Source organism: Lynx rufus, unplaced genomic scaffold, assembly GCF_022079265.1.
Source record: "Lynx rufus isolate CCGP_SWC_20201006 ecotype Redwood Valley unplaced genomic scaffold, mLynRuf1.p SCAF_29, whole genome shotgun sequence".
Classification (NCBI taxonomy): Eukaryota; Metazoa; Chordata; class Mammalia; order Carnivora; family Felidae; genus Lynx; species Lynx rufus.
Genome location: NW_025814844.1, coordinates 3,536,412 through 3,554,112, shown reverse-complemented (window position 1 = coordinate 3,554,112; position 17,701 = coordinate 3,536,412). Strand labels below are relative to the sequence as shown.

Genomic DNA, 17,701 nt, shown 5'->3' with positions numbered 1-17,701 from the left:
CGCGCGCGCGTGTGTGTATTCATTGTCAGATGGAGCCAGGTATTCACTTTAAATCCCACTACAAATGATTCAGAGTTGTCGAAAGGGAATGATATCTGTATTTCCAGACGGAGAGGCGCGACATCGAGGACATAACAAAAGCCCGCGCGGTTAGATGTGTGTGTGTAGGGGGTGCGGGGGACGAGTGTCACAGTCACACTGAAAAACTCCACTTTCATGTCCCAAGGCACTTCTCCCGGCAGGGTTTAACCCCGCGGCGCGGGAGGGGAGCCGGCGGGGACCTAGCGCACCCGCAGCTGCAGAGCGCCCCGGCCGGCCCCGCCAGGTCCGCGCGGACCTGGAACCTGCCCCTCTCCTCCTGAGCGACTCTGGGTGGGACCCCGTCTGCCCTCGGCGGCTCAGCGGGAACAGCCTCCCTACGGGAAGGGCCAGCGAGGGGGGGGGGGGAGGTGGGGAGGAGGCAGCAAAGTGGGACACGGAGGGGCCGGAGCCCTGTCCTTCCCGCCTGCCTCCCCACTTTTAAAGTCTCCACCTTCTCATCCTGTCTCGGTTCCCAAACCCGCTTCGGTGGGCGCCCCAGGGACCGGCTCATTTCCCGGCCAGGCCAGGCTTCCCCAGCAAGTGGTCCCTCGGCTCCCCTTTCTGTTTTCTCTCCTAGGACTGCGCGGCGTCGAGGCGGCTCCAAGAAGAGGGCCCAGAGGGAGGCGAGCCTCGGTGGGGCACCGGCGGCGGGGTGCCGGGGGAGGTAGGCCTGGGGGACGAGGAGCGGGAGCCCGGCGGAGAGGAGGGAGGCGCCAGGCCAGCCAGGACCGGAGGAGGCGCGGCCCCAGAGGGCGAGGCCGGGGGTGGGGGCGCGCGAGGAGCTGGGGAGCCGGGGTTGCGCGGGGACCGCGGGGGCGGAGGGGGCGCGGCCGGGGAGGGCGAGGCCCGCAGCTATTGGTCCGGGAGGCCCGGGTGGGGGGTGGAGAATGAGAGGAGGGTCGAGTCCCGGGGAGCGCGCCGCGGGCCCGCAGTCTCCGCCGCGGTCCGAACAGCGAGTGCCCCGAGCGCAGAGCCGGCGCCCGCCATGAGGGAGATCGTGCACATCCAGGCGGGCCAGTGCGGGAACCAGATTGGCACCAAGGTGGGCCGGGCCCTGGGCTTCCCTGCGGGTGGGCAAGCTGGCAGGCCTAGGGTGTCGAGGCTCGACCCCTCGGTGCCGGCGCTCCGGTGCGCACCCTCCGTGCCCCTCGGTCCTCGGAGTCCAACCCTGCCCTGCGCGGCACCCGGGAAGTGCTCGAGGAGTGGCGCGGCCGAGGAGGGGGCGTCACAGCCGGGGACCCCCTGCCCCTCACCCCATCCCCGCTCTAGCTGGGAGCGGCCGCCGGCGGCTCTGGCGCGCCTGGAATTCGGCAGCCGGGCCCCGCGCGCCCTGCCCCGCCCGGCCAGCCCTGGAGTGAGCTGCGGGGGAGGGCGCCCTAGGCTCCGCGTTCTGACCGTCTGTCCCCCTGCCTCGCCCTTCCCAAGTTTTGGGAAGTGATCAGCGATGAACACGGTATCGACCCGGCCGGAGGCTACGTGGGTGACTCGGCGCTACAACTGGAGAGAATCAACGTCTACTACAATGAGTCATCCTGTGAGTAGCGCGGCGCGGCCGGGGCCCCGCCCTTCCCCGTCGGACCCGGTGGTCCCCGCCCGGACCCTGGCCGTCCCTTGCCTGGACCCCGGCCGTCCCCTTCCCGGACCTCGGCCGTCCCCGCCCGGGCCCCGGCCGTCCCCTCCCAGACTTCGGCCGTCCCCTGCCCGGACCCCGGCCGTCCCCCGGCCGTCCCCCGGCCATTTGCCCCTCCGATCCTGGCCATCCCCCCGGCCCCCGCCCAGGATCCTAGCCATCTCTGCCCGGACCCTCGGCCACCCCCCTCTTGGACCTCGGCCATCCCTCTCCCTGACTCGGCCTTCCTCCTCTAGGACCCCGGCCATTTCGCGTCTTCTCCGCCCGATCCCAGACTGGCTCTCTGGATGCCGCCCTCCGCGCAAGGGTAGTTTGCTCTCGGAAAATTTCCCGGGATATAGCAGGATGCCCGGTTCCTTCCTCACTCCCCATGGGGCGGGAAATCCGCCGTCAGTTTATTTCAAAAAGCCGAATTTGGCCTATCACGCGGCTCTGAACTCTTGAACCAGACAACCCGTTAGCTGGTGTTGTGAAATCACTTACTGGGTCTTGTCCGACTTTCTGTTTTGCTTTTTTCTTCAGTTTAAAATGTATCTCTTAATGGAGATTCTTGGCTAAAAATTTGAAAAGCACTCCCTTAAATGTCTCCTCTGCCCCTTTACCAACCTCCCAAGACTCTTAATGCTCCCTGGAAGCTGACGTTCCGGGTAATTGGTGAAGTTTATCCAGGGTTGGGAATCATTTCACCCTTGCCCTGGAGATCTACATATATATTGTGGCTACATGTATGCACTATTTCTGTAAAATTTTATTATAAAAGTGGAATTGTGCCCTTCACAAAACAACAAAAAATGAAGATGTTGAAAAAACACTCAGAAAATGACTGATGCTGCACTTCCATATACGTGACACATAGCCCCAGAAATAATTACTCTGGTTTTTGGAGTCATTTGCTATTTGTCCACACAAGAGCTGGGAAGAGCAGTATACATAAAGCACTGGGTTTTATTCACTCAGCAGCTGTAAGAAAAGGCCTGGATCAGCAGGACATAGAATATGAAATTTCCAGATAGCACTAAAAAATCCAATGATACATTGCATTTCCTGTTAAGCCTTAGGTCCACTTTGTTTATATCCTTGCTTCAGTGGGGTGTGTGCATTAATAGGACTGGAGTTGTAGAGCAGAGCCTATGGGCAGTCATATTAACCCCATCCTCACTAGGGAACAATTTCCTGCCCAAGAGGCATGAAAATGTGCTTGCTAACAATAGGGCTGCACAGCAAATCTCATTCATTAGAGTGTCTTCCAGAAACAGCCTGTGGGCTGGCACCTGCAACAAGGTGCTCAGACTATAGCTTGGATCCATTAGTGTGTATGTATGAGGGACGAGCTGAAAAGTGGAAAGAATGTCACAGCAACACAGCAGTTTGCTGCAACAGATACAGTTTATTTCCATGGAGCTAAAAAAGTAAAACCACCCAGCAGGAAAGAGGTGTCAGGGTGAAGTGGAAAATACAGAAGGCAGGAAGTCAGGAGACCGGATTTCTCATCCTGCTTATTCCCGGAACTTCCTCGCTCTGCCCATTCACGCTTGGGCCGGTTCCCTCATCTGAACAATTTAAGGTGGGAATGTGTTGTCCAAGGCCCTTGCCAGTGCTAAGATTCTGTGATTCGAAGAAAGCCGAGTCTGTCTCTAAAGAAACCCTGTTTTGTAGCATCCAGGCAGCTGTGCTGGGGGGACTTGCTACAGGGAAGCCCATCACTCTGGAAACCAGAAAGTAACCCTTGTGGGTGGGCTTTGTTCTCTTCCAGCTCAGAAATACGTGCCCAGGGCTGCCCTGGTGGACTTGGAGCCGGGCACCATGGACAGTGTGCGGTCCGGGCCTTTTGGGCAGCTCTTCCGGCCTGACAACTTCATCTTCGGTGGGTTCCATCTTTCCTGCTTGCTTCTGACTTCTCTTTTTTTTTTTTCTTTTTTTTTAACACCAGACTAATTTATATGCAAGATTAAAAGCATCACGTGGCAAAGAAAAGCTTAGAATGGAAATCAACAGTCCCTAGTGTCATCCTAGGGTGCCCCTTTTAATTCTTGTATTTTCTTTAGGAAAGTAATGTCTGTGTCTCTAAATGAAATGCTTACATTGATAGTTCTTTTATTTTTAAGTTTATTTATTTATTTTGAGAGGGGCAGGGGAAAGGCAGAGAGAGAGAGAGAGAGAGATGGAGAGAATCCCAAGCAGGCTCCACACTGTCAGCGCAAAACCCGACATGGGGTTCCAACCCATGAACCATGAGATTATGACCTGAGCAGAACAAGACTCGGTCACTTAACCAACTGAGCCACCCATGTGCCCCAGCCGATAGTTACTGATTTAACAAATTTTTTAGACATTAACTTCTTTCTTCCACTTATAAATTGCTATCATAATATGACAGTGATAATTTGTTTTGTTGTGTTACTCATTTTTTAACTTCAGTGTTTTTAGACCTATATTTTTCTTCCATTTCCTGTAGACAATTATTTTGCTTTCTTTCTAAAGGCTGGCACCATGTGAATTTTGCTTTGTCAGAATTGGGCAAATCCTTCCCTCCTTCTTCCACCTAAAACATGATAAGATAAAGCACCTGGCCCTCTACACACTCCTAAATAAAATTATATAACATTAAGTGAAATGGTACTGTTAAGTGCTACCAGCCTCCATCACCCTGTAGCCATGGTGTTTAGAGTCCAGGTTACTTGACAAAACATTCAAAGGGGGAATTTTCAAAATATTCAAGAAGAGACAGCATCTTGAAAGATTTTATTCTGCTCCTTTGTAGCAGAATCACTCTGCACCTGTTGTAAAGGTGACTCAGCAAGATGAACGTTCACAGAGTTTACGAATCCTTTGGGTATCATCTACTTCCCTGTCACCCTGACAACATACACAACCAATGAGACAGGCAAAGCTTCCGATAATAACTTCTTCAAGAGTTGGACCATAATTGACCCTAAGCAGAGACTCTTCTGGACCCTGCTGCCCAATGTGGTAGCCACTAGCCACATGTGGCTATTTAAATTAAAGTTAATAAAAAATTAAATAAAATCAATTCACTTCCTCCATTGTACTAGCTACGTTTCAAGTGCTCAATAATTACATATAGCCAGTGGCTGCCATATTGGATATATGGAACAGTTCCTTCATTGTAGAAAGTTCTATTGGATAGCAGTGCTCAGGACTTAGTAGAGATACTCTACCAAATTGGGGGAACGAAGAGAGAAAATGGAAAGACACTGTGTAAACATGTGGCCATACATAGCCATTTCTATCTTGAGAGCCAAGGCAGAGGCTACAGGATGGTGGTAGATGTGAAAGTCTTCCACTTGACAATTGTATTTTAATGTTAGATACCACACATTCACTTCACTTATGCTCTTTTCTCAAAAATTACCAATGTAAGAGTAAGAAATATGCCTGGAGGGAAGAATACTACTTATCAACCGATATACCTCAATCAACAAACACAATTTCAGTGCCTGTAAAAGGCAAAGTGTCTTACAAGCAAATGAGAGGCTCCTAAGGCTGATCTGTGGCTTAAAGTTACTATGGTATAGAAATTAAATGTATCAAAGATCTACTTTTCAACCCCTTCTTTGGAAGGGATAGAGATAGTTTCACTGAGGGTAACAGATAATCCTTTGTCATTTAAACCCTATGTATCTAGAGTATTCTCATGCAAAGTGCTTGATACATATGATCAACATCCTAGGAATGCAAGGATGGTTCAACATTGAGAAGCCAGCTAATAGATTAAGAGAAACAACACCTTAATAGGTGCCCAAAAATATTTGATAAAACTCAGTATGTGTTCCTGACTTGTATAAGACAAAAACACTTCTGCACAAGCTGGAAATAGAAAGAATTTAAGAATTACCTACGAAGGGGCACCTGGGTGGCTCAGTCAGTTAAACGTCTGACTTCAGCTCAGGTCATGATCTTGTGGTTTGTGGGTTTGAGCCCCACATTAAGCTGTCTACTGTCTGCATAGAGCCTGCTTTGGCTCCTCCTCCTCCCTGTCTCTCTGCCGCTCCCCACATGCTCTCTGTCAAAAATAAAGAAACATTAAAGAAAAAAGAATTACCTACCAAAATACATAACTATGCCATACTCACTGGTGAAACATTAGAAGTATTCCCAGCAAAGTCAGGTATGAGAAAAAGATGTCCACTGTCTCTTCTATATTCCATGTTTTGAAGGTTCTAGCCAGTGCATAAAGACCAGAGAAAGAAAAGAGATACAAACCATTTAAAGGAAAAGACAAAATTGTTATTTGAAGGTGGAATGATCCTCTTGGATTTTCCAGATAGGCTGTCCAATGAACAGTGATTAGCATTTATGAGACCTCCGTAAGGCAACCAGACACAAGATAAAAAGACTCAGACATTATTGCTATGAGTGACCAACTGTCCTGATTTGCCTGGGACTGGGAGGTTTCCCAGGACACTACACTTTCCAGTGTTGAAACTGGTGAAGTTCCAGGCAAACTGGGACAAATTGATCTCCTTAAAGGCAATAATCAACTGTAAAATATAATGGGAAAATACCCTCTTCACACTAGGATAACAAAAGTTATACCTAGGGACAAAATTTACCAGTAATTGGGAATGAGGAGGAGTCATTAAAACAAGACATTTTTCTCCCAACAGACTGGCTAATAGTTTAAAATCTAACAGCTAGTGTTCGTGAAGGTGTTTGGGGGAAATGACAGTTTCAAGCATTGTCAGAGAACAGCTTAATGGGTTCAGCAAATCAAGAATTTTGATTCAACAGTTTCAGTTTAAGGAATTTGTCCTACAGAAATGCTTGCTCACGCATCCATGGGCGATGCATGTTGGTTTCTAGAAGAGCTGAACCCCTTTGCCCACCCCCACCCCCTTGCCCTTACCACCAGCTGGTGTTAGTCTCTGTCAGTTCAGTGGACTGCTCCCTCGGGGCCTTGTGATAAACAGACTTGGCTTGGAGAACAATATTCTGTATGCTCGAGAGGAAATAAGGATGACTCCCCCCTGTTTGCTTAATACAGATCAGTGCCGTCTTTCACCTTCTCTTAGTAAGTGGGTCTAGATTCTTAGCAGATGTAGACTCTTTGTAAGCCCTTTGAGTGAAATTAGCCAAAAAGAGAGAGCGCTGAATGGGGACAAGGGAAACTTGGTGGCTAATTTCGGCTCTGCCACCTCTGCTGCCATCAGTCCCCTTCTCTGGGCTCCTTCAGTTTTACAGTCTATGGAATGAAGGGCCCCCAAGTGTCTGGGCCTCTGTAAGAATCTGAGGGAAGCAATAGCCTGTGCCTGCCACCTGCACAGAACTACACCCCCACAGAGAATTCTGCTCGGTTTCTTCCCTTAAAGTTTCAATTAATTTCTGATAAGAATCTGAGAGGATAGCTAAGTTGTCTCTTTTTTTATTATTTACATTTTAGTTAACATCCTGTGCAATATTGGTTCCAGGAGTGGAATTCAGTGATTCATCACTTACCTACAATACCCAGTGCTCATTACAAGTGCCTCCTTAGTACCCATCACCCATCTAGCCCATCATCCACCCCTCCATCAATCCACAGTTTATTCTCTATTGTTAAGAGTCTCTTGTGGCTTGTTTCCCTCTCTTCTCTTACTCCCTTCCCATATGTTCATCTGTTTTTTTCTTAAATTCCACATATGAGTGAAATCATATGGTGTCTTTCTCTGATTGACTTACCTCGCTTAGCATGATACATTCTAGTTCCAACCACGTCATTGCAAATGGCAAGGTGTGTGTGTGTGTGTGTGTGTGTGTGTGTAAAGAAGATGTGGAATATGTAATATATTCAGGAGGATAGCTAAGGTTTCTCAAACCTGAATTACAGTTGGCTGAATCTGCCTCAGTCTCAGTGTTACCAAACAAAATTAATAGAATTCATCAAGAAAAGTATATAGTTGACCCTTGAAAAATGCAGAGGTTAAAGGAGTGCTGACCCCTGCACGTCAAAAGTTTACTTACAATTTTTGACTCTCCCCAAACTTAACTACGGTTGACTGGAAGTCTTAGCGACTATATAAGCAGTCAATTAACACATATTTTGTCATTTGTGTGTATTCTGTAGTATATTTTTACAATAAAGTAAGCTATAGAAAAGAAAATGTTATTAAGAAAATCATAAGGAAGAGGGGGGCCTGGGTGCCTTAGTCGGTTAAGCATCCAACTTCCGCTCAGGTCATGATCTCGCGGTCTGTGAGTTCGAGCTCCGCATCAGGCTCTGTGCTGACAGCTCAGAGCCTGGAGCCCGTTTTAGATTCTGTGTCTCCCTCTCTCTCTGACCCTCCCCCGTTCATGCTCTGTCTCTGTCTCAAAAATAAACGTTAAAAAAAATTTAAAAAAAAATCATAAGGAAGAGAAAATACTTTTACAGTACTGTACTTATGTATCAAAAAGAACCTGTGCATAAGTGGACCCATGCAGTTCAAGCCTGTGTAGTTCAAGGGTCACCTGTACTACTCTTTTGATGGGCAGTACATGGTAGGAAATTCAAAAGAACTGAAGGCATATACAGTGGAAAGCTTGTCCCTCACTCCTCCGTCCACTTAGTTCCCTCCCAGGAGGCCGGCTCCTGTTGCTGACCTCGGAGGTGCCCTTCCTGAAGCTTGTGCACAGTAGAAGCAAATACATGAGTCTGTGAGTCTGAATATGTAAAAATATGGTAAAGTTTTATTTATGTAAAATACATGGCTTTCCTGCTTCTAGGAAGGATATGAAACCGCATAAAGACAGCTTTAAAATGTGACCAGTTATTTATTTTCTACCATTTATTTATTTTTGAGAGACAGAGTGTGAGTGGAGGAGGGGCAGAGAGAGGGAGACACAGAATCTGAAGCAGCTCCAGGCTCTGAGCTGTCAGCACAGAGCCCGAGGTGGGGCTCGAACTCACATACCGCGAGATCATGACCTGAGCTAAAGTCAGATGCTTAACCAACTGAGCCATCCAGGTGCCCCAAAGTGTGGCCATTTAAAACACAGAGTGAACTGTGAGAATTCATTCACTTGCGGCTGAGAATTCATTTAAGCTATAGGTTTCTGGCAACTAAATTCAAAACAGGAAGCCCAGTATAGGACACGGTGGTCATCATCATAAAAGGGAATATACCACTCTTTTAAAAAGGAGATCCCCCTTCTTTCTACATTATTTATATTTGTTTTTTTTAATTTTTACTTTGCTTTTTTCAACGAAAGCTAATAAAGAACCACATTATTAAAAACCAAGAACTAGAGTAAAAAAATCATAAAATGTTATGATTTTAAAATCGATAATTTTTAATAGTTACATAATGTGTAATTATTTCATAATGGCCAATAAACAGGGAGTCACTTCTTACCTAATTTTGCTCTAAGAAAGAATATAGTAAGGGGCTTGGGTGGCTCAGTCGGTTGAGTGTCCGACTTCAGCTCAGGTCATGATCTCACGGATCGTGGATTCGGGCCCGCATTAGGCTCTGTGCTGACAGCTCAGAGCCTGGAACCTGCTTTGGATTGTCTCCTTCTCTCTCTGCCCCTTCCCTGCTCACACACTCTCTCTGTCTCTCAAAAATAAATAAAATGTTAAAGAAAGGAAGAATATAGTATTCTGGCTCAGTCAGTGGAGCATGCGACTTTTGATCTCAGGGTAGCGAGTTCAAGGCCTGCCTTGGATGTAGAATTAAAAAAAAAAAAAGAAAGAATATAGTAATATAGAATCTGGATATTTGCATCTTGGTTCACATAAATTGGTCTGTGTTTCTAACTCTGATCACAGAATAGGTCCTCAAAAGTAAAGTTATTGGGTCAGAGCCTATTTGAATGTATTTAAGTCCATTATATATATTGCTTTAAATGGGTTAATGCCACTAGCAGTGTTTGAGGGCACAATTTTTGCTCTGCTTTTGCCTGAGAAATGTATCAGCTGAGGGTCTCTGAGCAATATAATTGAAACTGCTTTATAGGAAATGGAAAAAGATCTCTGAATTTGGAGAGTCTGTATAAATTGCATAGATTGTCAGTTTAAGAAAAGAGAAACTTACACTCACGTAAACAGGATTCACACATAAAGAAACCTGAAAACCCAATATTAAAATACAACTCAGTAAACCCTGTTCCAATAGGGAGGGGCGGTTAGCTGAAACACACACACACACACACACACACACACACACGCACACCTTATTGCTTCTTGAGGGAAAATAGAAAAAAATTATCCAGTTTTACATTGTTTAAATTTAAGATGTCAAACTTATACTTGTTACATTGGGCTTTGTGTAACATTGGTATGTTTTATTTCTTAAAATGGGTGGTGTAGGTATTTATTATGCTTCATATGCTTTTACATGCCTTAAGTCTGTCATGAGAAAAATGTTGGCATGGATGAGGCAGGGCTCTTGTTTATGCACTTTCTGGAGGTTTCTGATAGGACTCAGGAGACCAACCACCTCCTCTGGCTCACTTGCCCCCCACCCAACCCAGATGTCCGGTCAGGGTCAGGCCTCCCTTTGGCCATCACTCCCGTGCAGCCAGGACCTGTTGAACTTTTAGAGTCTTTATGAAACTGATTCAAACTATTGAAGTCGTGGGAAGCTGGTTTCTCATGGCAGCAGCTTCAGTGATCGTGGAGGTTTTCTTTGGCCTAATGTATTTGAACTGAAGACTGAGAGAGCCTAAGAAGGTCTGGTCTTGTCTTTCTAGCTGTCAGTAAGTGGGACAAAAAAGATTAAGAACAAATTAACACAGACCTACGATGACCAGCTAATGATCTAATTCACTGTCCTTACAAACCTTCAAGAATGTTAGAAATGACATTTTGCATTTAAATTGTCTCCAGGATTGTTTGATATCTTTGCTTCTTTGTTAGAATATGCATCCTTAATTTTGATTCAGAATATTTAAAAATTTTTAAGATCGTACTGCTGTGAAATAGCTTTTATAGTAATTTTTAAAGCTGACACTATTTTTACTTCGGAATTGTGAGTTTTTTAAATGAATGTTCTTATTTTGTTAAAATGGCACACTCGTTAGGAGGAATGGAGAAGTGTCCCCAACGTATAAACACACTATGCTGTTTGGCAAAATAGTTGTTTTTAAGTCACCCTCCAGTTAATAAAAGAGGTAGAATTGTCTTTGGGAAATGGCTCATCCCCCATTAGCTTTAGAGCTCATTTTTTCAGAGCTGGCAAATTACAGTAAACCAGTGTCATTCCATTTCTAGGTATAGATGAAGTGTTGTTTTTTTAATTTCTATTTATTTTGGGGTGGTTTTAAAAAAACAGACTTGAAGTAATATAACTTTGAAAGTGAAAGTTATCTGCATTTAAGTTTTGCACATGAATATACGTGACAAAAAAAAACGCTTTTTCTTAATGAATCACTGGTCGTATTAGCGGTCATGCCCAGGGACAGTGAGAGAGAGTTTTGTGGGAGAAAATGGAGTAACAGAAAGCCTCTTTCTGCACATGGAACTTTCCCTTCCAGATTCGGGGTTAGAGGGCTTCAGGGAGCACTTGATCCCTCACCCAGTGTGAGCAGGAGGTAAACCAGAGGGTCGACTCAGAAAGCCCTGGGGACCTGTTGCCACCCGCCTGCAGCCTTGTGTTCTACGGTCCCGAGCCACTGATTAATGTCACAACATCTCATTACAGAACACGTTCAACTCATGACCCCCAAATATTTAACTGGGAACATCTGTTGCTACGAGACAGTGGCAAAATATTTTCAGAAGTCACTAGCTTCTTTTTTGTCAAGAGCAGAGAAAACCTTGTGGCTAATCATGCTGTAAATACTGAGGAAGCCAAGTGAGCTGTGTGAGCTGGACGAGGAGTCAAGTTCAGGGAGCTTGACTTGCTGTGATTGCACGTCTGCCTGCAGCCACCTACCTGCTGCCGGTTGCTGGTTTCTACTCTGTTTTAATGAAATCATCTCCAGCAATTTGACAATTGCACTCATGTTCTTTCCTTCGTGAAGGTGCGCCAGTCCTAGACTGAGCTCCATGGACGAGCATGGGTCCCCGCCCTTGTTCTTCCTGGTTCCTCTGGTGCGTCTGGCCGGACTGCTGCCTGCTAGCTTGGGCGGGGAAAGGTGCACAGCAGTTAGTGGGGGCACAGGAAGGCAACGACCATTTTTGAGCCAGCTGGGCAGGAAAACAGACAATCTGTGTTTGTAAGAGAGTACGCAGTTGCCTCCTGGACGAGGAAGTGGCCACCAGGAGGGCTGAGGTGGCCGGTGCTCTTGGGATGAGCTGCAAGCATGGAGGGGCTTGCCCCGTGCCCGTGGGGCACATGGAACATGGTGCTGCCATGCCTGTCATCTTGGTGCCTTTGACCAGCCAGACAGGGCAAAGGCAACAGGAGTGAGTGGCTGATCTCCCTTATGAGGTGGGGCCGAGACAGACGAGCAAGGGGCCACCTGCGCCTCCTTCTGATGGGCAGTCCTGCCCTCCTGGACACATCGCTACTTAATATTGAAATGTGTTTCATGTTTTCGACACAAAGTTAAAACTGCACAGTTTTCTCTTCAAATACACAGGGGTGTAGGGTAAAACTGGATCCCCCTCATCCCTAGTGCCGGTGACCCTGAGATTTTATTCCCCGGGGCTAACTAGTGCTGTACACGGTGCAGATGTGTCCCACCTGACCTTTTCCCACATACACATGCACACACACGTGCACATGCGCGCACACACACACAGGCAGTTGATTTGGTTTTCAGAAAATGGGATCATGCTACTCATACCATTTTGCAGCTTTTTAAGGAGTTCATTAACATAACGGGGACATTCCCTGTGACTGTCACCGTGCCTTTCTGCTGCATGGGTGTCCTCATGTAGTAATCCCCCCACTTACTGCTGTTTTTAAAACTCCCCGTAAAGGCACATTTTCATATTTTAATTTTCTCTCGATTATCATAAGAGACGGGTTTGTTTTGTTAAATTTTTATAAGCAATATGAATGTGGAAAGTTCACTCTCCTATTATCCCATCCTTCAGAGACAACCACAGTTACTGGGTCGCTGTGTATTTCTTCAATTTATTTCCTAAATGCAACTTTAAATGTTCTAATAAAGTCTAAAATATTCATTTTGCTAGCTAGGTAAAACATCTGCTTGGCCCAGGACTCAAAGGGAGCAAAAGGGCGCACGGTGAAAACGTGGTCTCATTCCGACCCCGAGCTGGTGCCCACCCAGGCTCCTTCCCAGAGGCAGCCCTCCAGGATTTGTGCGGTCACTCTGTGCCTATAGCAGCAGATACATACCTGTTACACGCATACAATGACAGCCAACTGCATACACCATTTGGTACTTCGGGGTTCTTTTTTTCCTCCTTAGCAATATACGCAGGACTAGGGCTGATGGCTGATTGTATTCTGTCACATAGATACCATCATTGATTTACGTCCTCTGTTAAAAGGTATTTCGGTTGTTTCCTTTTTTCTTTACTATTGCAAACTGCTCCTTGGCGAGTACTTGTCTGCATGCCATTTTCCACGTGTGTGGGTGGATCTATCCAGGCAAATTTGTAGAAATAAAATTGCTGAGTCTAAGGGGACTAGTTCTGATACATACACTAAACTGTTCTCCATAGAGGGTAGTCCCTGTTATGCCTCTCCGCAGTCTGGCAGTGTGGAGGGGCCTTCCCCCCAATTCTGGCCAACAGTATCAGCAAGCTTTTTGATCGCTTTCAGCTTCACAGGGAAGAAACTGAATCTCCTTGTTTTCATGTGCATTCCCCTTGTGAGGAATACATCAGATATTTAAGTTATTTGAATTTCCTTCCCTGTGAACTGTTTCTGTCCTTTGCCCATCTTCCTAAAAGTTTTTCCTTACTGATCTGTAGGCCTTCTTTAGATATTTAAGGCGGGTGTCCCTCTGTATGTGATACAAGTCACTGGTAGTCAACACATTTTAAACTTACTGAAGAATCACAGGATTTGGGTTGTTTTTCTTGTTTTACAGACGTCCACTTAACACCCACAGTGTTTAGCACTGATAGAAGGTGTGGAAACCTCAAGGAAATTTGCGATAAGACTCATTCCTCCAAAAGTAGGCCCTTGTGTAAGGCCACGCCCACAGTACACTGCAGAATCCAGGGAGGCTGGCAGCAGACCTCAGTGAGAGGGCCCTCGCCCCACAGTGCGTGAGTGCCTCCAAAGTGCCTGCTTGTCTCACCTGACGCAGCACTGGGCTGCTCCCGGGAGGCAGCCTACGTGGTGTCACTGCTGCCCGGCTCAGCTCCCCACTGGTGTCTCTGGCGTCAGGTATGGACCTGCCCACCCGGAGCACAGAAGCTGGTCTCTGGACGGTGGTGGTGGATTGTTGCCACCAGCTGGGTAGAGACAAAAATCAAGTGAACATCTTTGGAATAAGTGGGCAGAGGTCCATACGGTGTGATTCCTGCGCTGGCTTAGCTCTGAGCGGAAGGACAAACAGGCCTTGGTGTCTCTTCTTCCTCTCATTTTCTGTGTCCACTTGACACAATCCAATCACCTGCCAGCTCCCATGGCACATCCTTGTCCTTTTCAGAAATTCCGTACGTAGGGAAAGTTTGATAAGGATGCTAACAAATTTGTTTTTAAATTTTTTATACATGATCCTTTTCAAAACTAGATTTGAATACACCTGCTTACTAAATACACAAAACGCTTTTTAATAACCTTCCTTGCTTCTTAAATAACTTTTAATTTTAGCTATATATTACATTGCCTTGTTACCAGTTAAAATAATGAGAAACAGCAGTGCCTTGTTTCTATAGTTTATTATTAAATAGTTCTAGGGGTGCCTCGGTAGCTCAGTCAGTTAAGTGACTGACTCTTGATTTCTGCCTGGGTCATGACTGCACAGTCGTGGGATCGAACCCCATATGGGGCTCGTGCTGGGCGTGAACGCTGCTTGGGATTCTCTCTTCCCCTCTCCCTCCGCCCCTCCCCACCTTGCATGTTCTCTCTAAAAAAGTTTTTTTTTTTTTTTTTTTAAATTTTTTTAACGTTTATTTATTTTTGAGACAGAGAGAGACAGAGCATGAACAGGGGAGGGGCAGAGAGAGAGGGAGACACAGAATCTGAAACAGGCTCCAGGCTCTGAGCTGTCAGCACAGAGCCCGACGCGGGGCTCGAACTCATGGACCGTGAGATCATGACCTGAGCCGAAGTCGGACGCTTGACCGACCAAGCCACCCAGGCGCCCCTAAAAAAGTTTTTTTTTTTTTCAACGTTTATTTATTTTTGGGACAGAGAGAGACAGAGCATGAACAGGGGAGGGGCAGAGAGAGAGGGAGACACAGAATCGGAAACAGGCTCCAGGCTCTGAGCCATCAGCCCAGAGCCCGACGCGGGGCTCGAACTCCCGGACCGCGAGATCGTGACCTGGCTGAAGTCGGACGCTTAACCGACTGCGCCACCCAGGCGCCCCTAAAAAAGTTTTTTTTTTAAATAAAATTGATAATATTATCTCTCACCATCCATCAGAGGAGTAAAACCAGGCATGGAGGTGGGGGAAAGGGACCACATTCATCATGAGCCTGAGGAGTCAGCACCAAGCACTGACTTGACTACTTTTCATAATTTACCCTACAGTGTGCCCTAGAATTTAGTTCTCAGTGGTTTTTCTAACAATTCTTTTTTTTTTTCTGTTTTCTCTTTTTTAATAAGGTAACTAGTTCTAAATATGGTGGCCTGGAGGTCCCATAGAAAAAAGCAAGTGGGGTGTTAACAGTATGTATAACAGCGTATTTACAGGGTAGTAACATGCGGATTTCTTTTTTTTTTTTTTCCGTGTAATAATTCTTGAAGTGAGTATTAACGTATTGATTTAGATTGAAAAAGTCTTATAATTTTTTTTTTTTCAGAAAGTGAGTCCAGTTTGGATGATTGCTCTGATAATTAGGACTGCCCTTGCCAGTCAGAGTATATGGCTTGTATTTTTTATAACCCGAATAAGCTAAACTCCAACCTAAAAATTCTTTCCAGTGAAAATATATATAAAACATTTAATTGAGAAACTGTACTGGCAAAGTTGTATTGGAATATTTCCATTTTCCCAACTCGATCCAAGTACATTGGATTAAGGAAAGTGCCTTTAAGTAAAATGGTCTCCGCCTGTGGTAAGCCCTGGTGGTAAAACCTTTTGGTATCCGCCAGAAACAGAAGAGAATGAACCAACGCAGGTTGTTTGCAGCGCTGCTTTCCACGGAATTGAGTTTGGGGCTGAAAGAGGTGTTTTTCCCCCGACCGTCTTAAAAGTGTGAACAACAGCATCATCACCCCGACCCCCCCCCCCCACTCCCCCGTGCAGCCCTACTGAAATTGTGTGCCACTCTCTTGTGCTTTGTCCCAGGACAAACGGGCGCGGGCAACAACTGGGCGAAGGGGCACTACACGGAAGGGGCCGAGCTGGTGGATTCGGTGCTCGACGTGGTGAGGAAGGAGTGCGAGCACTGCGACTGCCTGCAGGGCTTCCAGCTCACGCACTCGCTGGGCGGGGGCACGGGCTCCGGCATGGGCACGCTGCTCATCAGCAAGATCCGCGAGGAGTACCCCGACAGGATCATGAACACCTTCAGCGTCATGCCCTCGCCCAAGGTGTCGGACACGGTGGTGGAGCCCTACAACGCCACCCTGTCGGTGCACCAGTTGGTGGAGAACACGGACGAGACGTACTGCATCGACAACGAGGCCCTCTACGACATCTGCTTCCGCACGCTCAAGCTGACCACGCCCACCTACGGCGACCTCAACCACCTGGTGTCGGCCACCATGAGCGGCGTCACCACGTCCCTGCGCTTCCCCGGCCAGCTCAACGCCGACCTGCGCAAGCTGGCCGTGAACATGGTGCCCTTCCCGCGCCTGCACTTCTTCATGCCCGGCTTCGCGCCGCTCACGGCCCGCGGCAGCCAGCAGTACCGCGCGCTCACCGTGCCCGAACTGACGCAGCAGATGTTCGACGCCAAGAACATGATGGCGGCGTGCGACCCGCGCCACGGCCGCTACCTGACCGTGGCCACCGTCTTCCGGGGCCCCATGTCCATGAAGGAGGTGGACGAGCAGATGCTGGCCATCCAGAACAAGAACAGCAGCTACTTCGTCGAGTGGATCCCCAACAACGTCAAGGTGGCCGTGTGCGACATCCCGCCGCGCGGCCTCAAGATGGCCTCCACCTTCATCGGCAACAGCACGGCCATCCAGGAGCTGTTCAAGCGCATCTCGGAGCAGTTTTCCGCCATGTTCCGGCGCAAGGCTTTCCTGCACTGGTTCACGGGAGAGGGCATGGATGAGATGGAGTTCACAGAAGCAGAGAGCAACATGAACGACCTGGTGTCCGAGTACCAGCAGTATCAAGAAGCCACGGCCAATGATGGTGAGGAAGCTTTTGAAGACGATGAGGAGGAGATCAATGAATAGAGGCGCCTCCCTGTCTCGGATACCACAGTTCAGATGTTCTTCCTTTAACTCCAGAGCATTGTGACCCTAACGGCCGCCACATGGTGCTCTGCTCTGTGTGGGTCCAGGCCCCTCACCAGTGCTACAGAATTGCACTATCAGCCCTCTGGAATGAAGCAAGTACATCAGAATAGCAGAGAATTGGCAGTCCTACCCAATCAAGAGATCAGACGACAGATTTTCTACTGGAAGACTTGAAACAATGAACGGGCCATCGATGAAGGGCTAAATGACTTGACCTCGCCTTCTGTTTAGTGTTCGACCATGCTGAGAATTAGCAAGGAAGCCAGAAACCCTGTTTTTCATCCTTTGTGATGAAACCTAAAGCTGTGCAGTGTTGCCTTATATTGAGAATGCAGTATGGAACTTTAAAACAACCTATTCGTAATAAAACACTAAAATTGTTTCTTTGCCTCTTCCAGCCTCTGTTTCCAGTAGATTTGTTACTTTGTGTTGTTATAAGGGTTACTTGGGTACCCTGTCTCTTCCTGGGGTGAAGTGCCTCTGCCACGAAGTGAATGAACTCAGAGGAAAGACCTGCCTTGAACTGCAGGCTTTTTAAGGGTGGCAGCATAAAAGCAGC

The 17,701-nt window shown here is 47.3% G+C and overlaps 1 protein-coding gene across 1 annotated transcript; it reads left to right on the top strand.

Moving 5' to 3' along the window:
- The first annotated feature begins 986 nt into the window (after nucleotides 1–986).
- On the top strand, nucleotides 987–17,491 carry TUBB6 (tubulin beta 6 class V). Its single transcript, XM_047090270.1, has 4 exons — nucleotides 987–1,123; nucleotides 1,507–1,615; nucleotides 3,465–3,575; nucleotides 16,016–17,491. Exons 1-4 carry the CDS (start codon nucleotides 1,067–1,069, stop codon nucleotides 17,077–17,079), a joined length of 1,341 nt encoding a protein of 446 aa, XP_046946226.1. The 5' UTR covers nucleotides 987–1,066; the 3' UTR covers nucleotides 17,080–17,491.
- Nucleotides 17,492–17,701: the final 210 nt, after the last annotated feature.

Excerpts from the sequence above, each read along its gene's own strand:
- TUBB6 (XM_047090270.1), top strand. The coding sequence starts at position 1,067 with ATGAGGGAGATCGTGCACATCCAGGCGGGCCAGTGCGGGAACCAGATT. Across the intron at positions 1,124-1,506 it reads GGAACCAGATTGGCACCAAG|TTTTGGGAAGTGATCAGCGA; the intron begins GTGGGCCGGGCC and ends GCCCTTCCCAAG. Across the intron at positions 3,576-16,015 it reads GCCTGACAACTTCATCTTCG|GACAAACGGGCGCGGGCAAC; the intron begins GTGGGTTCCATC and ends GCTTTGTCCCAG.